The sequence below is a fragment of the Anoplopoma fimbria genome, unplaced genomic scaffold (genome assembly GCF_027596085.1).
Source record: "Anoplopoma fimbria isolate UVic2021 breed Golden Eagle Sablefish unplaced genomic scaffold, Afim_UVic_2022 Un_contig_12161_pilon_pilon, whole genome shotgun sequence".
Classification (NCBI taxonomy): domain Eukaryota; kingdom Metazoa; phylum Chordata; class Actinopteri; order Perciformes; family Anoplopomatidae; genus Anoplopoma; species Anoplopoma fimbria.
In genome coordinates this window covers 1-25,272 of record NW_026551658.1, presented here as the reverse complement: position 1 = coordinate 25,272, position 25,272 = coordinate 1, and the positions used below count along the sequence as shown (strand labels likewise).

At 38.0% G+C, this 25,272-nt stretch overlaps 2 protein-coding genes across 2 annotated transcripts; both read left to right on the top strand.

Moving 5' to 3' along the window:
- The first annotated feature begins 206 nt into the window (after positions 1 to 206).
- LOC129115695 (golgin subfamily A member 4-like) lies at positions 207 to 16,119 on the top strand. The gene is given in 10 exon segments (XM_054626994.1): positions 207 to 293; positions 384 to 452; positions 740 to 2,306; positions 2,702 to 6,817; positions 6,820 to 8,901; positions 9,273 to 9,648; positions 10,198 to 10,447; positions 10,842 to 12,553; positions 12,556 to 15,665; positions 15,802 to 16,119. Coding segments are annotated over 7 exon segments (10,872 nt in total). The 5' UTR covers positions 207 to 293; positions 384 to 452; positions 740 to 2,306; positions 2,702 to 3,793.
- Positions 16,120 to 16,635: 516 nt separating this feature from the next.
- On the top strand, positions 16,636 to 23,268 carry LOC129115696 (golgin subfamily A member 4-like). Its single transcript, XM_054626995.1, is given in 3 exon segments — positions 16,636 to 18,182; positions 18,185 to 19,099; positions 19,102 to 23,268. Coding segments are annotated over 3 exon segments (6,534 nt in total). The 5' UTR covers positions 16,636 to 16,642; the 3' UTR covers positions 23,181 to 23,268.
- The last annotated feature ends 2,004 nt before the right edge of the window (positions 23,269 to 25,272 follow it).

Genomic DNA, 25,272 nt, shown 5'->3' with positions numbered 1-25,272 from the left:
GAGACCAGACTCACAGCATGGTGTTGCACCACCCATCCATCCAATAATAAACAACTTACTGGGTGTCACATCTATCTGACAACCCGACATGGTGGTCATCAAACGTCTTGAGAGCAGAGATATACACTGTTTTGAAGATAATAGCGCAAGCCCGCCCCATCCTCACAGATAATTTGATATTTTGAGTTTAACACCAAAGCAAACAAGCACAGCACTCAAAGGACCAGCTAAAATGTGCATAGGACTTTGTGCCTTACGTGGTTTACTTAATGTCTAGACAAAATGCAGATGAGGTAAGAAAAAAATAATACTATGATTAATATAACTGCAATGCGAGTTTTCTATAATTTCTTTAATTCTAATTTGTGATCATTCCTACTCAGCCCTGTGATCTAATTGAAAACACCAGTTCTGCATTTGTAATATGGAAACATATCAATCAAGAGACCACGGTAAGTTAATTTTGTTCCTCAAAATGATTGTGTTTAATTCTCAACCATAAACAGGCATGTGATCTTATACCCACACATGATATTTACAAGGTAAACATACGTCAAATTTTATAACAAACTTTCACTGCAACTTTTTGAAGAATCAACTTATGGATGTTTTAAAGATTAGCCTTTTACCCTACCTTGAAAACTGAAGGAACATTTGACAGATTGCATCGAATTCTCTTTTTCAATTTCTAATTCAGTCTTTTCTTGCAATACTTTCTCTTTCCGGGGGGTCACTAAAGAGGATTAACATGCTGGACATTTTTTTTTTTTATTGGCTCCGTACTTGTTCCACCATCTTTAATTTTTATAACAAACAAAGACAGAGCAAAGACAAAATAACAGCAGAATGACCCAAACCAAACAGAAGTGGACAATGGAGAACAGCGAGCAATTAGAAGACAAACAAACACAAGCCTTCATAAAAACCAAGACGGAAACTATTAAAAGACAAAGACAATTGACATGTCAAGTATTGGGAGAGATTGAAAAACTTTTGGAAGAGACACAAAGAGGGAGAGATGAAATTGACTACCTGAGGACAAATACAGAGCAACAACAGGAGGACATTGACAGACTGACAGCTGAAAAACATGAGCAGCACTTATTAATAAAAAGTTTGAGATTAGAGATAGAAAATGTTATTGAGAAACTCAAGGAGAATAGAAATGAAGCTACTCAGGAAAAAATGCAACTTCTGAAAATGCAGACTGAATTAATCCAAGAGAAGGAAACTCTGGACAGACAACGTAATGAGCTCATTAATGAGCGACAGAAGCTGGAAATGATCAAGTATGATCAGACAAAATCGAAAGAAAGTAAGGAACCCATTGAGCAGATAAAGAGAGAGCAGGAGATAACAGAGAAGATGATGACTGACAGTCTGCTGAATCTAATTAACAAAAATAAGAAAATAATGCTTGAAGCAAAGCAGGCAAAAGAACAGATAGAGAAAAACATGGTAGACATAAAGCAAGAGTTAAAGAGAAATAAAAAGGTTAATTCACAAAATCAAGATCAGATTGACTGCATCAAACATAATATGAATGTAAATATCAACAAGATGAAGCAAGGGTGGACAAAATTTCAAAGAGCTGTCAAAATACAGAAAGCTGTAGTCCCAAAGGAGGAAAGCAGGGCAAAGCAGAAAGACGAAAAAGGCTCCTCTGAAACTGTCAAAATTGATCTCAGCAGAATCCAGGAAGAGATGGAGAAGCTTTGGGAGGTGCTAGACGAGGTTGAACTACAACTGGAATTGACTGTTAGAGAGAAGCAGGAGCTAAAGACAGATAGATTTGATGAGCAGAAGATAATAATTCATCAGGTTGACAGAACCAGAGAAATAATAAAACATAAAGAAAATCAGTTTGAGGAAGACAATGTAGACCCAAGCAACAATAATGAATTAAACACTGACATGAAGAGAGGGATTGTTGAAGAAGAAGAAATCAAAAATATGTTGTGTAGGGTGAGAGAAGATGCAGAGCAAAGCAGGAGGGACTTAACAGAAGAAAAGAGCAAAATCCAGTGGATGAATTTCCGAGTAAAAAAAAGCGAAGAGAGCTTGACCAACAGCTGGAGAGGACCATGAGAGAGAGGGATGAGGTAGAAATCATCAGATTAAAGATACAACAACAAAGGAAGGGGGTGGAACAAAAGCTTGAAGACACAATAACTTCAATTCTGACTATGAGTGAGATAAAAGCCAGCATAGAAAAAGCAGCTGCAGAGATGAACATCACCAGGGAGGAAATGCTTAAAGTCCAAAGAGAGATGGATCAGAACAAGGAAGACATCAAAAAGAACATGGTAAGTAAATGTCTCTTTTTTTCACCATTTAATCTTGGGCCAGCAATCCTTAACTTAGATAGATGACAGATATGCGTAGCTTATTCAAGTCTGGTATTATTACTTTTACTTAAATCCAATATGTGAATACTTCATCTACCACTGCTGACTGCCACAGCAACATAGCAGTGAGTTTAATGATTTGTGGAATGCACAACTGTAACGCACGCTTGTAAATACAAAATTGAAGTGTGTGTCTATTTTGTGTGTCTGTTTTTTACTCCATTATTATTACTACCAGGATACAATTAATAAATAATGAATAAATAAATAAACTAATTGAAACAAGGGAGATTTTTTGGATGGTTGACCTTCAAGTACAAAATAACAATGACAACTCCTCTTTTTTTGCAAAGGATAAAATGACTTCCATGAAAGCTCAGGTCAGCAAATGGAAATTGACTGAATCTGCAACAACTAAACTTCAGGAACCACAGAAAGAAACAGACAGAGACCGTGTCAAAGATCAAACATTTGAAATTCCTACAAACATAGAAGAAGGAGAAGATAAAATGACTAAAGAGACCTCTTTGCAACAATCCATAACATTAGAAGACTGGCATCGAAGTGAAGAAGTAAAAGAACAGGAACAGAAGCATTCAGAGCACAAGCACGAACGAAGACAAGAACTCCATTTTTTTGCAGTAGACATGAAGAAAGAGCAGAATGTTTTCTTACAGATGCAGACAAAAATTTGTGAAGAAACATTAATGGGTGATGATCAGTCAAAATCAGTGATACATGTAAGAGAAATTAAAGAAGTAGAAAAGCAAATGTCCAAACTCAAAGAGAGAGAGAAGAAAATAAAAGAGCAAATAAAGTATGCCTTGGAGAACATGGAGCAAAAACATCAAGAGATTCAAAAGCTCATTTCGGATATATATGTCCTGCAAAGTCAAAATCCAGGGATTGAAAATGGATTACATATTGTAATAAAGTGGAATGACATTCAAAGAGAAAAGGAAGTACTGAGGAAAGAGACCAAAAAAAGAAAAAGAGAATTGGAGCAAAGACTGGAAGAAACAATGACAGAGATGGATGAGTCAGTGATATTGAGGATAAAATTCCAGCAGCAGGAGGAGCTGGATGAGGAGAAGCAGAGATCAAAAGACCAGATTATCCAAGTTTACAGAGAACAGGATGAAAACATTCAGGAAAAGCATGAGGTGAAAAACATCAGGGAGGAAGTTAAAATGATACACCAAAGCTCAAAAGCCACAGATTCCATAATTGAGCTTCAAAACACGAGACAAAAGATTAATGTAAATTTGGAAATAATTAGGAAGAAAATGGGAATTCTGGAAAATGTAAATATCAATTTAGGGGAACAAAGAGAAGGGCTCAAGGCATTAAAAACCGAGATAAGGACTGTAAGAGACAACATGAGCCAAATTAAATATCAGATAAAGATGGACTTAAAAAAAAGGACGATACAAACTGAAGTAGAGATGGATGAAATGATCCACATGAAGAAGGATGTTCAAGAACAAAAACAAGGGCTTGAAACCAGACTAAAAGAAGTTAAAAGAGAAAGAAGAGAGTTGGAAGTGTTGAAGTCTGAGTTGGAAATCGAAAAAAGAGAAAATAGACAGATGATCCGCAAAAGCATTCGAAAAGAGCAGGAAGGTAAAAAGATGTGGGCAGAGGTCAAAGTAGAAAAAGATGCCCTCAAGAGGGAGACACAAAAGAGGAAAAAGGAACTTGACGAGCGACTGGAGAGGATCAACAGAGAGAGGGATGAACTGGAGATCATGAAACTGAAGATACAGAGAGAAAAAGACAAGAGCAAAAGTGGAATGGGAGAATCCGGGATGGCAAAAGACACAAAAGTTCCAATTCTTGTCCAAAAGCACTGGAAACTAATTCAGACACTTATGGAGAAATATAAAGTCATAAAAAAGCAGAGTGAAGATGTAAATGAATACTTTAAAGATCAAAAACGGCACATGGAGTACCATGCAAAAATAATAACCCAAAATATCAAGATGGACATTCAAAGACAAAAGGAAATGATGATATGTGCTTTAAAGAAGATGCAACAAATGCAAACACATTTAGAGCAAGAGAAGATAAATATCATAAAAGTCAATATCAATCAAACAACCAAAAAAGAAAAGGAGGGACTCAGAGAAAGATCGGGAGAATTAGTCTTGAGTGAGAAAGAGCCCGGCAATGAAAATGAGTTATTCAAAACTGAGGCAATGATGCTCAAACATGAACAACATGAAGAAAAGAAAGAACAAAATGAAATGAAGAGACGGATTCATGATAAGGCAAGTGAGAAAGGAATAAAAATACCAAGAACTAAAAGGAATCTAATGCAGAAGAAGGTAGATGAAGCAAAAGAGAAAATGGAGGAATTCCAATGTGGAAAAGGGCACAATGAAGAAGAAGAGGTGAATTTGATGAATGAAAAAATACATTCAAATAATTCTAAGGACACTCTTGTTTTACCACTTCAAGATTTCATTAATGAGAAAGCAGACATTTTAAAAACTGAAATAAAACTACATTTGAAAACTGAAATTACACCAGGCAAAGAGAAATTGCAATATAAAAGGAAACTAGAGCTTGGATTTAAAGAATCCGACCCAAAAGTGCTGATAAACAAACATGAAATTAAATCTAGAAAAATTAAATTTGACGTCCATGAAGAAATGAAGGAGTTGGAAGAATGTGAACATGGAGAAGAAAAAGAAACCAGGCTAAAAATTAAACAAATTGAGCTGGAATCAGATAAAGTCGAAGAAAAGAGTGCAAAGAGCATCAAACTTTTAGAAAAAGAAGGTCTGATAAAAATGTCAGATGTGTTTATTGCTTTGAAACAAAAAGAACAACATCTCAAAGATGCTGACATCAAGAAACAAATACAAGAACTGGAAAGCAGTAAGAACAGTGTACTGGCAGAAAGAGAGGAACTGGAACTTTTGAGGAAGGATCTCAATAAGAAGAAAGAAGAGGTTGAAGCTGCCATGAACACCATCAGTGTAGAGAGAGAACAACTCAGTCTGATGAAGAGTAGTACTGACATGAACAGACACATGTTGGACAATGAAAAGGACAGAATGGAAGGAGAAAGGTCTGAACTGAAACTAAGAGAAGATCAACTCTTGAATAAAATGAAATCTATAGAAACTCTGAGAGGAAATATTCAACAGCTGAATGAAAGGATGAGTGAAGACATGAAAAAGAAGATGGAAAGATTACAACAAAACAATGAAGATGGAGTAATGCTGTACTCTGTATTGGAACAAAAGCTTGCAGCTCTAGATGTACAGAAAGAAAACATGGCTTGTTACACTGAGCTGATAGAGAGAGAAAAGAAAGGTCTCATGAGTATACTGTCAGACATGGTCATCCAGAGAGAAGACATGGAAAACAATTGGAAGCAGAAGCTTGAGTTGGACAAACAAGATGTCATCAAACTGAAGGCAGAGCTGAAGCAAGACAGAGATGATCTGGATACAGGGAGTGAAATGAAGAACAAAGAGAAACTGGACTTGGAGCTGATGAGGTCTGACATCCTGAAACAAAGAGAGATATTAGAACAAGAGAAAGAAGATATAAAAGGGGAAAGATGCAACCTGGAAATTACAAAGACTGAGCTACAAAAGAAGAAAGAACTTGCAGACAGTCAGCTTGATGAGATACAAAGAGAGAAAGGCAACGTTAAAGATTCTATCCTACAGCTTCAGACAGAAAGAGACAAACTTGAGAACCAGATGAACATGATTATTTTAAAACAAGAAGAACAAGAACTCAAGGAAAACCAGTTCACAATACAAGCACAAGAACTGGAAAGCAGTAAGAACAGTGTACTGGCTGAAAGAGAGGAACTGGAACTTCTAAGGAAGGATCTCAACAAGAAGAAAGAAGAGGTTGAAGCTGCCATAAACACCATCAGTGTAGAGAGAGAACAACTCAGTCTGATGAAGAGTAGTACTGACATGAACAGACACATGTTGGACAATGAAAAGGACAGAATGGAAGGAGAAAGGTCTGAACTGAAACTAAGAGAAGATCAACTCTTGAATAAAATGAAATCTATAGAAACTCTGAGAGGAAATATTCAACAGCTGAATGAAAGGATGAGTGAAGACATGAAAAAGAAGATGGAAAGATTACAACAAAACAATGAAGATGTAGTAATGTTGTACTCTGTATTGGAACAAAAGCTTGCAGCTCTAGATGTACAGAAAGAAAACATGGCTTGTTACACTGAGCTGATAGAGAGAGAAAAGAAAGGTCTCATGAGTATACTGTCAGACATGGTCATCCAGAGAGAAGACATGGAAAACAATTGGAAGCAGAAGCTTGAGTTGGACAAACAAGATGTCATCAAACTGAAGGCAGAGCTGAAGCAAGACAGAGATGATCTGGATACAGAGAGTGACATGATGAACAAAGAGAAACTGGACTTGGAGCTGATGAGGTCTGACATCCTGAAACAAAGAGAGATATTAGAACAAGAGAAGAAGATATAAAAGGGGAAAGATGCAACCTGGAAATTACAAAGACTGAGCTACAAAAGAAGAAAGAACTTGCAGACAGTCAGCTTGATGAGATAAAAAGAGAGAAAGGCAACATTAAAGATTTGATCCTACAGCTTCAGACAGAAAGAGACAAACTTGAGAACCAGATGAACATGATTATCTTAAAACAAGAAGAACAAGAACTCAAGGAAAACCAGTTCACACTACAAGCACAAGAACTGGAAAGCAGTAAGAACAGTGTACTGGCTGAAAGAGAGGAACTGGAACTTCTAAGGAAGGATCTCAACAAGAAGAAAGAAGAGGTTGAAGCTGCCATAAACACCATCAGTGTAGAGAGAGAACAACTCAGTCTGATGAAGAGTAGTACTGACATGAACAGACACATGTTGGACAATGAAAAGGACAGAATGGAAGGAGAAAGGTCTGAACTGAAACTAAGAGAAGATCAACTCTTGAATAAAATGAAATCTATAGAAACTCTGAGAGGAAATATTCAACAGCTGAATGAAAGGATGAGTGAAGACATGAAAAAGAAGATGGAAAGATTACAACAAAACAATGAAGATGTAGTAATGCTGTACTCTGTGTTGGAACAAAAGCTTGCAGCTCTAAATGTACAGAAAGAAAACATGGCTTGTTACACTGAGCTGATAGAGAGAGAAAAGAAAGGTCTCATGAGTATACTGTCAGACATGGTCATCCAGAGAGAAGACATGGAAAACAATTGGAAGCAGAAGCTTGAGTTGGACAAACAAGATGTCATCAAACTGAAGGCAGAGCTGAAGCAAGACAGAGATGATCTGGATACAGAGAGTGACATGATGAACAAAGAGAAACTGGACTTGGAGCTGATGAGGTCTGACACCCTGAAACAAAGAGAGATATTAGAACAAGAGAAAGAAGATATAAAAGGGGAAAGATGCAACCTGGAAATTACAAAGACTGAGCTACAAAAGAAGAAAGAACTTGCAGACAGTCAGCTTGATGAGATACAAAGAGAGAAAGGCAACATTAAAGATTTGATCCTACAGCTTCAGACAGAAAGAGACAAACTTGAGAACCAGATGAACATGATTATCTTACAACAAGAAGAACAAGAACTCAAGGAAAACCAATTCACAATACAAGCAAAAGAACTGGAAAGCAGTAAGAACAGTGTACTGGCTGAAAGAGAGGAACTGGAACTTCTAAGGAAGGATCTCAACAAGAAGAAAGAAGAGGTTGAAGCTGCCATAAACACCATCAGTGTAGAGAGAGAACAACTCAGTCTGATGAAGAGTAGTACTGACATGAACAGACACATGTTGGACAATGAAAAGGACAGAATGGAAGGAGAAAGGTCTGAACTGAAACTAAGAGAAGATCAACTCTTGAATAAAATGAAATCTATAGAAACTCTGAGAGGAAATATTCAACAGCTGAATGAAAGGATGAGTGAAGACATGAAAAAGAAGATGGAAAGATTACAACAAAACAATGAAGATGTAGTAATGTTGTACTCTGTGTTGGAACAAAAGCTTGCAGTTCTAAATGGACAGAAAGAAAACATGGCTTGTTACACTGAGCTGATAGAGAGAGAAAAGAAAGGTCTCATGAGTATACTGTCAGACATGGTCATCCAGAGAGAAGACATGGAAAACAATTGGAAGCAGAAGCTTGAGTTGGACAAACAAGATGTCATCAAACTGAAGGCAGAGCTGAAGCAAGACAGAGATGATCTGGATACAGAGAGTGACATGATGAACAAAGAGAAACTGGACTTGGAGCTGATGAGGTCTGACATCCTGAAACAAAGAGAGATATTAGAACAAGAGAAAGAAGATATAAAAGGGGAAAGATGCAACCTGGAAATTACAAAGACTGAGCTACAAAAGAAGAAAGAACTTGCAGACAGTCAGCTTGATGAGATAAAAAGAGAGAAAGGCAACATTAAAGATTTGATCCTACAGCTTCAGACAGAAAGAGACAAACTTGAGAACCAGATGAACATGATTATCTTAAAACAAGAAGAACAAGAACTCAAGGAAAACCAGTTCACACTACAAGCAAAGAACTGGAAAGCAGTAAGAACAGTGTACTGGCTGAAAGAGAGGAACTGGAACTTCTAAGGAAGGATCTCAACAAGAAGAAAGAAGAGGTTGAAGCTGCCATAAACACCATCAGTGTAGAGAGAGAACAACTCAGTCTGATGAAGAGTAGTACTGACATGAACAGACACATGTTGGACAATGAAAAGGACAGAATGGAAGGAGAAAGGTCTGAACTGAAACTAAGAGAAGATCAACTCTTGAATAAAATGAAATCTATAGAAACTCTGAGAGGAAATATTCAACAGCTGAATGAAAGGATGAGTGAAGACATGAAAAAGAAGATGGAAAGATTACAACAAAACAATGAAGATGTAGTAATGTTGTACTCTGTGTTGGAACAAAAGCTTGCAGTTCTAAATGGACAGAAAGAAAACATGGCTTGTTACACTGAGCTGATAGAGAGAGAAAAGAAAGGTCTCATGAGTATACTGTCAGACATGGTCATCCAGAGAGAAGACATGGAAAACAATTGGAAGCAGAAGCTTGAGTTGGACAAACAAGATGTCATCAAACTGAAGGCAGAGCTGAAGCAAGACAGAGATGATCTGGATACAGAGAGTGACATGATGAACAAAGAGAAACTGGACTTGGAGCTGATGAGGTCTGACATCCTGAAACAAAGAGAGATATTAGAACAAGAGAAAGAAGATATAAAAGGGGAAAGATGCAAGCTGGAAATTACAAAGACTGAGCTACAAAAGAAGAAAGAACTTGCAGACAGTCAGCTTGATGAGATAAAAAGAGAGAAAGGCAACATTAAAGATTTGATCCTACAGCTTCAGACAGAAAGAGACAAACTTGAGAACCAGATGAACATGATTATCTTAAAACAAGAAGAACAAGAACTCAAGGAAAACCAGTTCACAATACAAGCAAAAGAACTGGAAAGCAGTAAGAACAGTGTACTGGCTGAAAGAGAGGAACTGGAACTTCTAAGGAAGGATCTCAACAAGAAGAAAGAAGAGGTTGAAGCTGCCATAAACACCATCAGTGTAGAGAGAGAACAACTCAGTCTGATGAAGAGTAGTACTGACATGAACAGACACATGTTGGACAATGAAAAGGACAGAATGGAAGGAGAAAGGTCTGAACTGAAACTAAGAGAAGATCAACTCTTGAATAAAATGAAATCTATAGAAACTCTGAGAGGAAATATTCAACAGCTGAATGAAAGGATGAGTGAAGACATGAAAAAGAAGATGGAAAGATTACAACAAAACAATGAAGATGTAGTAATGTTGTACTCTGTGTTGGAACAAAAGCTTGCAGTTCTAAATGGACAGAAAGAAAACATGGCTTGTTACACTGAGCTGATAGAGAGAGAAAAGAAAGGTCTCATGAGTATACTGTCAGACATGGTCATCCAGAGAGAAGACATGGAAAACAATTGGAAGCAGAAGCTTGAGTTGGACAAACAAGATGTCATCAAACTGAAGGCAGAGCTGAAGCAAGACAGAGATGATCTGGATACAGAGAGTGACATGATGAACAAAGAGAAACTGGACTTGGAGCTGATGAGGTCTGACATCCTGAAACAAAGAGAGATATTAGAACAAGAGAAGAAGATATAAAAGGGGAAAGACGCAAGCTGGAAATTACAAAGACTGAGCTACAAAAGAAGAAAGAACTTGCAGACAGTCAGCTTGATGAGATAAAAAGAGAGAAAGGCAACATTAAAGATTTGATCCTACAGCTTCAGACAGAAAGAGACAAACTTGAGAACCAGATGAACATGATTATCTTAAAACAAGAAGAACAAGAACTCAAGGAAAACCAGTTCACAATACAAGCAAAAGAACTGGAAAGCAGTAAGAACAGTGTACTGGCTGAAAGAGAGGAACTGGAACTTCTAAGGAAGGATCTCAACAAGAAGAAAGAAGAGGTTGAAGCTGCCATAAACACCATCAGTGTAGAGAGAAACAACTCAGTCTGATGAAGAGTAGTACTGACATGAACAGACACATGTTGGACAATGAAAAGGACAGAATGGAAGGAGAAAGGTGTGAACTGAAACTAAGAGAAGATCAACTCTTGAATAAAATGAAATCTATAGAAACTCTGAGAGGAAATATTCAACAGCTGAATGAAAGGATGAGTGAAGACATGAAAAAGAAGATGGAAAGATTACAACAAAACAATGAAGATGTAGTAATGTTGTACTCTGTGTTGGAACAAAAGCTTGCAGCTCTAGATGGACAGAAAGAAAACATGGCTTGTTACACTGAGCTGATAGAGAGAGAAAAGAAAGGTCTCATGAGTATACTGTCAGACATGGTCATCCAGAGAGAAGACATGGAAAACAATTGGAAGCAGAAGCTTGAGTTGGACAAACAAGATGTCATCAAACTGAAGGCAGAGCTGAAGCAAGACAGAGATGATCTGGATACAGAGAGTGACATGATGAACAAAGAGAAACTGGACTTGGAGCTGATGAGGTCTGACATCCTGAAACAAAGAGAGATATTAGAACAAGAGAAAGAAGATATAAAAGGGGAAAGATGCAACCTGGAAATTACAAAGACTGAGCTACAAAAGAAGAAAGAACTTGCAGACAGTCAGCTTGATGAGATAAAAAGAGAGAAAGGCAACATTAAAGATTTGATCCTACAGCTTCAGACAGAAAGAGACAAACTTGAGAACCAGATGAACATGATTATCTTAAAACAAGAAGAACAAGAACTCAAGGAAAACCAGTTCACACTACAAGCACAAGAACTGGAAAGCAGTAAGAACAGTGTACTGGCTGAAAGAGAGGAACTGGAACTTCTAAGGAAGGATCTCAACAAGAAGAAAGAAGAGGTTGAAGCTGCCATAAACACCATCAGTGTAGAGAGAGAACAACTCAGTCTGATGAAGAGTAGTACTGACATGAACAGACACATGTTGGACAATGAAAAGGACAGAATGGAAGGAGAAAGGTCTGAACTGAAACTAAGAGAAGATCAACTCTTGAATAAAATGAAATCTATAGAAACTCTGAGAGGAAATATTCAACAGCTGAATGAAAGGATGAGTGAAGACATGAAAAAGAAGATGGAAAGATTACAACAAAACAATGAAGATGTAGTAATGCTGTACTCTGTGTTGGAACAAAAGCTTGCAGCTCTAAATGTACAGAAAGAAAACATGGCTTGTTACACTGAGCTGATAGAGAGAGAAAAGAAAGGTCTCATGAGTATACTGTCAGACATGGTCATCCAGAGAGAAGACATGGAAAACAATTGGAAGCAGAAGCTTGAGTTGGACAAACAAGATGTCATCAAACTGAAGGCAGAGCTGAAGCAAGACAGAGATGATCTGGATACAGAGAGTGACATGATGAACAAAGAGAAACTGGACTTGGAGCTGATGAGGTCTGACATCCTGAAACAAAGAGAGATATTAGAACAAGAGAAAGAAGATATAAAAGGGGAAAGATGCAACCTGGAAATTACAAAGACTGAGCTACAAAAGAAGAAAGAACTTGCAGACAGTCAGCTTGATGAGATAAAAAGAGAGAAAGGCAACATTAAAGATTTGATCCTACAGCTTCAGACAGAAAGAGACAAACTTGAGAACCAGATGAACATGATTATCTTAAAACAAGAAGAACAAGAACTCAAGGAAAACCAGTTCACAATACAAGCAAAGAACTGGAAAGCAGTAAGAACAGTGTACTGGCTGAAAGAGAGGAACTGGAACTTCTAAGGAAGGATCTCAACAAGAAGAAAGAAGAGGTTGAAGCTGCCATAAACACCATCAGTGTAGAGAGAGAACAACTCAGTCTGATGAAGAGTAGTACTGACATGAACAGACACATGTTGGACAATGAAAAGGACAGAATGGAAGGAGAAAGGTCTGAACTGAAACTAAGAGAAGATCAACTCTTGAATAAAATGAAATCTATAGAAACTCTGAGAGGAAATATTCAACAGCTGAATGAAAGGATGAGTGAAGACATGAAAAAGAAGATGGAAAGATTACAACAAAACAATGAAGATGTAGTAATGTTGTACTCTGTGTTGGAACAAAAGCTTGCAGCTCTAAATGGACAGAAAGAAAACATGGCTTGTTACACTGAGCTGATAGAGAGAGAAAAGAAAGGTCTCATGAGTATACTGTCAGACATGGTCATCCAGAGAGAAGACATGGAAAACAATTGGAAGCAGAAGCTTGAGTTGGACAAACAAGATGTCATCAAACTGAAGGCAGAGCTGAAGCAAGACAGAGATGATCTGGATACAGAGAGTGACATGATGAACAAAGAGAAACTGGACTTGGAGCTGATGAGGTCTGACATCCTGAAACAAAGAGAGATATTAGAACAAGAGAAAGAAGATATAAAAGGGGAAAGATGCAAGCTGGAAATTACAAAGACTGAGCTACAAAAGAAGAAAGAACTTGCAGACAGTCAGCTTGATGAGATAAAAAGAGAGAAAGGCAACATTAAAGATTTGATCCTACAGCTTCAGACAGAAAGAGACAAACTTGAGAACCAGATGAACATGATTATCTTAAAACAAGAAGAACAAGAACTCAAGGAAAACCAGTTCACACTACAAGCACAAGAACTGGAAAGCAGTAAGAACAGTGTACTGGCTGAAAGAGAGGAACTGGAACTTCTAAGGAAGGATCTCAACAAGAAGAAAGAAGAGGTTGAAGCTGCCATAAACACCATCAGTGTAGAGAGAGAACAACTCAGTCTGATGAAGAGTAGTACTGACATGAACAGACACATGTTGGACAATGAAAAGGACAGAATGGAAGGAGAAAGGTCTGAACTGAAACTAAGAGAAGATCAACTCTTGAATAAAATGAAATCTATAGAAACTCTGAGAGGAAATATTCAACAGCTGAATGAAAGGATGAGTGAAGACATGAAAAAGAAGATGGAAAGATTACAACAAAACAATGAAGATGTAGTAATGTTGTACTCTGTGTTGGAACAAAAGCTTGCAGCTCTAAATGGACAGAAAGAAAACATGGCTTGTTACACTGAGCTGATAGAGAGAGAAAAGAAAGGTCTCATGAGTATACTGTCAGACATGGTCATCCAGAGAGAAGACATGGAAAACAATTGGAAGCAGAAGCTTGAGTTGGACAAACAAGATGTCATCAAACTGAAGGCAGAGCTGAAGCAAGACAGAGATGATCTGGATACAGAGAGTGACATGATGAACAAAGAGAAACTGGACTTGGAGCTGATGAGGTCTGACATCCTGAAACAAAGAGAGATATTAGAACAAGAGAAAGAAGATATAAAAGGGGAAAGATGCAACCTGGAAATTACAAAGACTGAGCTACAAAAGAAGAAAGAACTTGCAGACAGTCAGCTTGATGAGATAAAAAGAGAGAAAGGCAACATTAAAGATTTGATCCTACAGCTTCAGACAGAAAGAGACAAACTTGAGAACCAGATGAACATGATTATCTTAAAACAAGAAGAACAAGAACTCAAGGAAAACCAGTTCACACTACAAGCACAAGAACTGGAAAGCAGTAAGAACAGTGTACTGGCTGAAAGAGAGGAACTGGAACTTCTAAGGAAGGATCTCAACAAGAAGAAAGAAGAGGTTGAAGCTGCCATAAACACCATCAGTGTAGAGAGAGAACAACTCAGTCTGATGAAGAGTAGTACTGACATGAACAGACACATGTTGGACAATGAAAAGGACAGAATGGAAGGAGAAAGGTCTGAACTGAAACTAAGAGAAGATCAACTCTTGAATAAAATGAAATCTATAGAAACTCTGAGAGGAAATATTCAACAGCTGAATGAAAGGATGAGTGAAGACATGAAAAAGAAGATGGAAAGATTACAACAAAACAATGAAGATGTAGTAATGTTGTACTCTGTGTTGGAACAAAAGCTTGCAGCTCTAAATGGACAGAAAGAAAACATGGCTTGTTACACTGAGCTGATAGAGAGAGAAAAGAAAGGTCTCATGAGTATACTGTCAGACATGGTCATCCAGAGAGAAGACATGGAAAACAATTGGAAGCAGAAGCTTGAGTTGGACAAACAAGATGTCATCAAACTGAAGGCAGAGCTGAAGCAAGACAGAGATGATCTGGATACAGAGAGTGACATGATGAACAAAGAGAAACTGGACTTGGAGCTGATGAGGTCTGACATCCTGAAACAAAGAGAGATATTAGAACAAGAGAAAGAAGATATAAAAGGGGAAAGATGCAACCTGGAAATTACAAAGACTGAGCTACAAAAGAAGAAAGAACTTGCAGACAGTCAGCTTGATGAGATAAAAAGAGAGAAAGGCAACATTAAAGATTTGATCCTACAGCTTCAGACAGAAAGAGACAAACTTGAGAACCAGATGAACATGATTATCTTAAAACAAGAAGAACAAGAACTCAAGGAAAACCAGTTCACACTACAAGCACAAGAACTGGAAAGCAGTAAGAACAGTGTACTGGCTGAAAGAGAGGAACTGGAACTTCTAAGGAAGGATCTCAACAAGAAGAAAGAAGAGGTTGAAGCTGCCATAAACACCATCAGTGTAGAGAGAGAACAACTCAGTCTGATGAAGAGTAGTACTGACATGAACAGACACATGTTGGACAATGAAAAGGACAGAATGGAAGGAGAAAGGTCTGAACTGAAACTAAGAGAAGATCAACTCTTGAATAAAATGAAATCTATAGAAACTCTGAGAGGAAATATTCAACAGCTGAATGAAAGGATGAGTGAAGACATGAAAAAGAAGATGGAAAGATTACAACAAAACAATGAAGATGTAGTAATGCTTGTACTCTGTGTTGGAACAAAAGCTTGCAGCTCTAAATGGACAGAAAGAAAACATGGCTTGTTACACTGAGCTGATAGAGAGAGAAAAGAAAGGTCTCATGAGTATACTGTCAGACATGGTCATCCAGAGAGAAGACATGGAAAACAATTGGAAGCAGAAGCTTGAGTTGGACAAACAAGATGTCATCAAACTGAAGGCAGAGCTGAAGCAAGACAGAGATGATCTGGATACAGAGAGTGACATGATGAACAAAGAGAAACTGGACTTGGAGCTGATGAGGTCTGACATCCTGAAACAAAGAGAGATATTAGAACAAGAGAAAGAAGATATAAAAGGGGAAAGATGCAACCTGGAAATTACAAAGACTGAGCTACAAAAGAAGAAAGAACTTGCAGACAGTCAGCTTGATGAGATAAAAAGAGAAAAGGCAACATTAAAGATTTGATCCTACAGCTTCAGACAGAAAGAGACAAACTTGAGAACCAGATGAACATGATTATCTTAAAACAAGAAGAACAAGAACTCAAGGAAAACCAGTTCACACTACAAGCACAAGAACTGGAAAGCAGTAAGAACAGTGTACTGGCTGAAAGAGAGGAACTGGAACTTCTAAGGAAGGATCTCAACAAGAAGAAAGAAGAGGTTGAAGCTGCCATAAACACCATCAGTGTAGAGAGAGAACAACTCAGTCTGATGAAGAGTAGTACTGACATGAACAGACACATGTTGGACAATGAAAAGGACAGAATGGAAGGAGAAAGGTCTGAACTGAAACTAAGAGAAGATCAACTCTTGAATAAAATGAAATCTATAGAAACTCTGAGAGGAAATATTCAACAGCTGAATGAAAGGATGAGTGAAGACATGAAAAAGAAGATGGAAAGATTACAACAAAACAATGAAGATGTAGTAATGTTGTACTCTGTGTTGGAACAAAAGCTTGCAGCTCTAATGGACAGAAAGAAAACATGGCTTGTTACACTGAGCTGATAGAGAGAGAAAAGAAAGGTCTCATGAGTATACTGTCAGACATGGTCATCCAGAGAGAAGACATGGAAAACAATTGGAAGCAGAAGCTTGAGTTGGACAAACAAGATGTCATCAAACTGAAGGCAGAGCTGAAGCAAGACAGAGATGATCTGGATACAGAGAGTGACATGATGAACAAAGAGAAACTGGACTTGGAGCTGATGAGGTCTGACATCCTGAAACAAAGAGAGATATTAGAACAAGAGAAAGAAGATATAAAAGGGGAAAGATGCAACCTGGAAATTACAAAGACTGAGCTACAAAAGAAGAAAGAACTTGCAGACAGTCAGCTTGATGAGATAAAAAGAGAGAAAGGCAACATTAAAGATTTGATCCTACAGCTTCAGACAGAAAGAGACAAACTTGAGAACCAGATGAACATGATTATCTTAAAACAAGAAGAACAAGAACTCAAGGAAAACCAGTTCACACTACAAGCACAAGAACTGGAAAGCAGTAAGAACAGTGTACTGGCTGAAAGAGAGGAACTGGAACTTCTAAGGAAGGATCTCAACAAGAAGAAAGAAGAGGTTGAAGCTGCCATAAACACCATCAGTGTAGAGAGAGAACAACTCAGTCTGATGAAGAGTAGTACTGACATGAACAGACACATGTTGGACAATGAAAAGGACAGAATGGAAGGAGAAAGGTCTGAACTGAAACTAAGAGAAGATCAACTCTTGAATAAAATGAAATCTATAGAAACTCTGAGAGGAAATATTCAACAGCTGAATGAAAGGATGAGTGAAGACATGAAAAAGAAGATGGAAAGATTACAACAAAACAATGAAGATGTAGTAATGCTGTACTCTGTGTTGGAACAAAAGCTTGCAGCTCTAAATGGACAGAAAGAAAACATGGCTTGTTACACTGAGCTGATAGAGAGAGAAAAGAAAGGTCTCATGAGTATACTGTCAGACATGGTCATCCAGAGAGAAGACATGGAAAACAATTGGAAGCAGAAGCTTGAGTTGGACAAACAAGATGTCATCAAACTGAAGGCAGAGCTGAAGCAAGACAGAGATGATCTGGATACAGAGAGTGACATGATGAACAAAGAGAAACTGGACTTGGAGCTGATGAGGTCTGACATCCTGAAACAAAGAGAGATATTAGAACAAGAGAAAGAAGATATAAAAGGGGAAAGATGCAACCTGGAAATTACAAAGACTGAGCTACAAAAGAAGAAAGAACTTGCAGACAGTCAGCTTGATGAGATAAAAAGAGAGAAAGGCAACATTAAAGATTTGATCCTACAGCTTCAGACAGAAAGAGACAAACTTGAGAACCAGATGAACATGATTATCTTAAAACAAGAAGAACAAGAACTCAAGGAAAACCAGTTCACACTACAAGCACAAGAACTGGAAAGCAGTAAGAACAGTGTACTGGCTGAAAGAGAGGAACTGGAACTTCTAAGGAAGGATCTCAACAAGAAGAAAGAAGAGGTTGAAGCTGCCATAAACACCATCAGTGTAGAAGAGAACAACTCAGTCTGATGAAGAGTAGTACTGACATGAACAGACACATGTTGGACAATGAAAAGGACAGAATGGAAGGAGAAAGGTCTGAACTGAAACTAAGAGAAGATCAACTCTTGAATAAAATGAAATCTATAGAAACTCTGAGAGGAAATATTCAACAGCTGAATGAAAGGATGAGTGAAGACATGAAAAAGAAGATGGAAAGATTACAACAAAACAATGAAGATGTAGTAATGTTGTACTCTGTGTTGGAACAAAAGCTTGCAGCTCTAAATGGACAGAAAGAAAACATGGCTTGTTACACTGAGCTGATAGAGAGAGAAAAGAAAGGTCTCATGAGTATACTGTCAGACATGGTCATCCAGAGAGAAGACATGGAAAACAATTGGAAGCAGAAGCTTGAGTTGGACAAACAAGATGTCATCAAACTGAAGGCAGAGCTGAAGCAAGACAGAGATGATCTGGATACAGAGAGTGACATGATGAACAAAGAGAAACTGGACTTGGAGCTGATGAGGTCTGACATCCTGAAACAAAGAGAGATATTAGAACAAGAGAAAGAAGATATAAAAGGGGAAAGATGCAACCTGGAAATTACAAAGACTGAGCTACAAAAGAAGAAAGAACTTGCAGACAGTCAGCTTGATGAGATAAAAAGAGAGAAAGGCAACATTAAAGATTTGATCCTACAGCTTCAGACAGAAAGAGACAAACTTGAGAACCAGATGAACATGATTATCTTAAAACAAGAAGAACAAGAACTCAAGGAAAACCAGTTCACACTACAAGCACAAGAACTGGAAAGCAGTAAGAACAGTGTACTGGCTGAAAGAGAGGAACTGGAACTTCTAAGGAAGGATCTCAACAAGAAGAAAGAAGAGGTTGAAGCTGCCATAAACACCATCAGTGTAGAAGAGAACAACTCAGTCTGATGAAGAGTAGTACTGACATGAACAGACACATGTTGGACAATGAAAAGGACAGAATGGAAGGAGAAAGGTCTGAACTGAAACTAAGAGAAGATCAACTCTTGAATAAAATGAAATCTATAGAAACTCTGAGAGGAAATATTCAACAGCTGAATGAAAGGATGAGTGAAGACATGAAAAAGAAGATGGAAAGATTACAACAAAACAATGAAGATGTAGTAATGCTGTACTCTGTGTTGGAACAAAAGCTTGCAGCTCTAAATGGACAGAAAGAAAACATGGCTTGTTACACTGAGCTGATAGAGAGAGAAAAGAAAGGTCTCATGAGTATACTGTCAGACATGGTCATCCAGAGAGAAGACATGGAAAACAATTGGAAGCAGAAGCTTGAGTTGGACAAACAAGATGTCATCAAACTGAAGGCAGAGCTGAAGCAAGACAGAGATGATCTGGATACAGAGAGTGACATGATGAACAAAGAGAAACTGGACTTGGAGCTGATGAGGTCTGACATCCTGAAACAAAGAGAGATATTAGAACAAGAGAAAGAAGATATAAAAGGGGAAAGACGCAACCTGGAAATTACAAAGACTGAGCTACAAAAGAAGAAAGAACTTGCAGACAGTCAGCTTGATGAGATACAAAGAGAGAAAGGCAACATTAAAGATTTGATCCTACAGCTTCAGACAGAAAGAGACAAACTTGAGAACCAGATGAACATGATTATCTTAAAACAAGAAGAACAAGAACTCAAGGAAAACCAGTTCACACTACAAGCACAAGAACTGGAAAGCAGTAAGAACAGTGTACTGGCTGAAAGAGAGGAACTGGAACTTCTAAGGAAGGATCTCAACAAGAAGAAAGAAGAGGTTGAAGCTGCCATAAACACCATCAGTGTAGAAAGAGAACAACTCAGTCTGATGAAGAGTAGTACTGACATGAACAGACACATGTTGGACAATGAAAAGGACAGAATGGAAGGAGAAAGGTCTGAACTGAAACTAAGAGAAGATCAACTCTTGAATAAAATGAAATCTATAGAAACTCTGAGAGGAAATATTCAACAGCTGAATGAAAGGATGAGTGAAGACATGAAAAAGAAGATGGAAAGATTACAACAAAACAATGAAGATGTAGTAATGCTGTACTCTGTGTTGGAACAAAAGCTTGCAGCTCTAAATGGACAGAAAGAAAACATGGCTTGTTACACTGAGCTGATAGAGAGAGAAAAGAAAGGTCTCATGAGTATACTGTCAGACATGGTCATCCAGAGAGAAGACATGGAAAACAATTGGAAGCAGAAGCTTGAGTTGGACAAACAAGATGTCATCAAACTGAAGGCAGAGCTGAAGCAAGACAGAGATGATCTGGATACAGAGAGTGACATGATGAACAAAGAGAAACTGGACTTGGAGCTGATGAGGTCTGACATCCTGAAACAAAGAGAGATATTAGAACAAGAGAAAGAAGATATAAAAGGGGAAAGATGCAACCTGGAAATTACAAAGACTGAGCTACAAAAGAAGAAAGAACTTGCAGACAGTCAGCTTGATGAGATAAAAAGAGAGAAAGGCAACATTAAAGATTTGATCCTACAGCTTCAGACAGAAAGAGACAAACTTGAGAACCAGATGAACATGATTATCTTAAAACAAGAAGAACAAGAACTCAAGGAAAACCAGTTCACACTACAAGCACAAGAACTGGAAAGCAGTAAGAACAGTGTACTGGCTGAAAGAGAGGAACTGGAACTTCTAAGGAAGGATCTCAACAAGAAGAAAGAAGAGGTTGAAGCTGCCATAAACACCATCAGTGTAGAGAGAGAACAACTCAGTCTGATGAAGAGTAGTACTGACATGAACAGACACATGTTGGACAATGAAAAGGACAGAATGGAAGGAGAAAGGTCTGAACTGAAACTAAGAGAAGATCAACTCTTGAATAAAATGAAATCTATAGAAACTCTGAGAGGAAATATTCAACAGCTGAATGAAAGGATGAGTGAAGACATGAAAAAGAAGATGGAAAGATTACAACAAAACAATGAAGATGTAGTAATGCTGTACTCTGTGTTGGAACAAAAGCTTGCAGCTCTAAATGTACAGAAAGAAAACATGGCTTGTTACACTGAGCTGATAGAGAGAGAAAAGAAAGGTCTCATGAGTATGCTGTCAGACATGGTCATCCAGAGAGAAGACATGGAAAACAATTGGAAGCAGAAGCTTGAGTTGGACAAACAAGATGTCATCAAACTGAAGGCAGAGCTGAAGCAAGACAGAGATGATCTGGATACAGAGAGTGACATGATGAACAAAGAGAAACTGGACTTGGAGCTGATGAGGTCTGACATCCTGAAACAAAGAGAGATATTAGAAGAAGAGATAGAAGATATAAAAGGGGAAAGACGCAAGCTGGAAATTACAAAGACTGAGCTACAAAAGAAGAAAGAACTTGCAGACAGTCAGCTTGATGAGATAAAAAGAGAGAAAGGCAACATTAAAGATTTGATCCTACAGCTTCAGACAGAAAGAGACAAACTTGAGAACCAGATGAACATGATTATCTTAAAACAAGAAGAACAAGAACTTAAGGAAAACCAGTTCACACTACAAGCACAAGAACTGGAAAGCAGTAAGAACAGTGTACTGGCTGAAAGAGAGGAACTGGAACTTCTAAGGAAGGATCTCAACAAGAAGAAAGAAGAGGTTGAAGCTGCCATAAACACCATCAGTGTAGAAAGAGAACAACTCAGTCTGATGAAGAGTAGTACTGACATGAACAGACACATGTTGGACAATGAAAAGGACAGAATGGAAGGAGAAAGGTCTGAACTGAAACTAAGAGAAGATCAACTCTTGAATAAAATGAAATCTATAGAAACTCTGAGAGGAAATATTCAACAGCTGAATGAAAGGATGAGTGAAGACATGAAAAAGAAGATGGAAAGATTACAACAAAACAATGAAGATGTAGTAATGCTGTACTCTGTGTTGGAACAAAAGCTTGCAGCTCTAAATGGACAGAAAGAAAACATGGCTTGTTACACTGAGCTGATAGAGAGAGAAAAGAAAGGTCTCATGAGTATGCTGTCAGACATGGTCATCCAGAGAGAAGACATGGAAAACAATTGGAAGCAGAAGCTTGAGTTGGACAAACAAGATGTCATCAAACTGAAGGCAGAGCTGAAGCAAGACAGAGATGATCTGGATACAGAGAGTGACATGATGAACAAAGAGAAACTGGACTTGGAGCTGATGAGGTCTGACATCCTGAAACAAAGAGAGATATTAGAACAAGAGCAAGAAGATATAAAAGGGGAAAGACGCAAGCTGGAAATTACAAAGACTGAGCTACAAAAGAAGAAAGAACTTGCAGACAGTCAGCTTGATGAGATAAAAAGAGAGAAAGGCAACATTAAAGATTTGATCCTACAGCTTCAGACAGAAAGAGACAAACTTGAGAACCAGATGAACATGATTATCTTAAAACAAGAAGAACAAGAACTCAAGGAAAACCAGTTCACACTACAAGCACAAGAACTGGAAAGCAGTAAGAACAGTGTACTGGCTGAAAGAGAGGAACTGGAACTTCTAAGGAAGGATCTCAACAAGAAGAAAGAAGAGGTTGAAGCTGCCATAAACACCATCAGTGTAGAAAGAGAACAACTCAGTCTGATGAAGAGTAGTACTGACATGAACAGACACATGTTGGACAATGAAAAGGACAGAATGGAAGGAGAAAGGTCTGAACTGAAACTAAGAGAAGATCAACTCTTGAATAAAATGAAATCTATAGAAACTCTGAGAGGAAATATTCAACAGCTGAATGAAAGGATGAGTGAAGACATGAAAAAGAAGATGGAAAGATTACAACAAAACAATGAAGATGTAGTAATGCTGTACTCTGTGTTGGAACAAAAGCTTGCAGCTCTAAATGGACAGAAAGAAAACATGGCTTGTTACACTGAGCTGATAGAGAGAGAAAAGAAAGGTCTCAATGAGTATACTGTCAGACATGGTCATCCAGAGAGAAGACATGGAAAACAAATGGAAGCAGAAGTTTGAGTTGGACAAACAAGATGTCATCAAACAGAAGGCAGAGCTGAAGCAAGACAGAGATGATCTGGATACAGAGAGTGACATGATGAACAAAGAGAAACTGGACTTGGAGCTGATGAGGTCTGACACCCTGAAACAAAGAGAGATATTAGAACAAGAGAAAGAAGATATAAAAGGGGAAAGATGCAACCTGGAAATTACAAAGACTGAGCTACAAAAGAAGAAAGAACTTGCAGACAGTCAGCTTGATGAGATAAAAAGAGAGAAAGGCAACATTAAAGATTTGATCCTACAGCTTCAGACAGAAAGAGACAAACTTGAGAACCAGATGAACATGATTATCTTAAAACAAGAAGAACAAGAACTCAAGGAAAACCAGTTCACACTACAAGCACAAGAACTGGAAAGCAGTAAGAACAGTGTACTGGCTGAAAGAGAGGAACTGGAACTTCTAAGGAAGGATCTCAACAAGAAGAAAGAAGAGGTTGAAGCTGCCATGAACACCATCAGTGGAGAGAGAGAACAACTCAGTCTGATGAAGAGTAGTACTGACATGAACAGACACATGTTGGACAATGAAAAGGACAGAATGGAAGGAGAAAGGTCTGAACTGAAACTAAGAGAAGATCAACTCTTGAATAAAATGAAATCTATAGAAACTCTGAGAGGAAATATTCAACAGCTGAATGAAAGGATGAGTGAAGACATGAAAAAGAAGATGGAAAGATTACAACAAAACAATGAAGATGTAGTAATGCTGTACTCTGTGTTGGAACAAAAGCTTGCAGCTCTAAATGTACAGAAAGAAAACATGGCTTGTTACACTGAGCTGATAGAGAGAGAAAAGAAAGGTCTCATGAGTATGCTGTCAGACATGGTCATCCAGAGAGAAGACATGGAAAACAATTGGAAGCAGAAGCTTGAGTTGGACAAACAAGATGTCATCAAACTGAAGGCAGAACTGAAGCAAGACAGAGATGATCTGGATACAGAGAGTGACATGATGAACAAAGAGAAACTGGACTTGGAGCTGATGAGGTCTGACATCCTGAAACAAAGAGAGATATTAGAAGAAGAGATAGAAGATATAAAAGGGGAAAGACGCAAGCTGGAAATTACAAAGACTGAGCTACAAAAGAAGAAAGAACTTGCAGACAGTCAGCTTGATGAGATAAAAAGAGAGAAAGGCAACATTAAAGATTTGATCCTACAGCTTCAGACAGAAAGAGACAAACTTGAGAACCAGATGAACATGATTATCTTAAAACAAGAAGAACAAGAACTCAAGGAAAACCAGTTCACACTACAAGCACAAGAACTGGAAAGCAGTAAGAACAGTGTACTGGCTGAAAGAGAGGAACTGGAACTTCTAAGGAAGGATCTCAACAAGAAGAAAGAAGAGGTTGAAGCTGCCATGAACACCATCAGTGGAGAGAGAGAACAACTCAGTCTGATGAAGAGTAGTACTGACATGAACAGACACATGTTGGACAATGAAAAGGACAGAATGGAAGGAGAAAGGTCTGAACTGAAACTAAGAGAAGATCAACTCTTGAATAAAATGAAATCTATAGAAACTCTGAGAGGAAATATTCAACAGCTGAATGAAAGGATGAGTGAAGACATGAAAAAGAAGATGGAAAGATTACAACAAAACAATGAAGATGTAGTAATGCTGTACTCTGTGTTGGAACAAAAGCTTGCAGCTCTAAATGTACAGAAAGAAAACATGGCTTGTTACACTGAGCTGATAGAGAGAGAAAAGAAAGGTCTCATGAGTATACTGTCAGACATGGTCATCCAGAGAGAAGACATGGAAAACAATTGGAAGCAGAAGCTTGAGTTGGACAAACAAGATGTCATCAAACTGAAGGCAGAGCTGAAGCAAGACAGAGATGATCTGGATACAGAGAGTGACATGATGAACAAAGAGAAACTGGACTTGGAGCTGATGAGGTCTGACACCCTGAAACAAAGAGAGATATTAGAAGAAGACATAGAAGATATAAAAGGGGAAAGACTTAACCTGGAAATTACAAAGACTGAGCTACAAAAGAAGAAAGAACTTGCAGACAGTCAGCTTGATGAGATAAAAAGA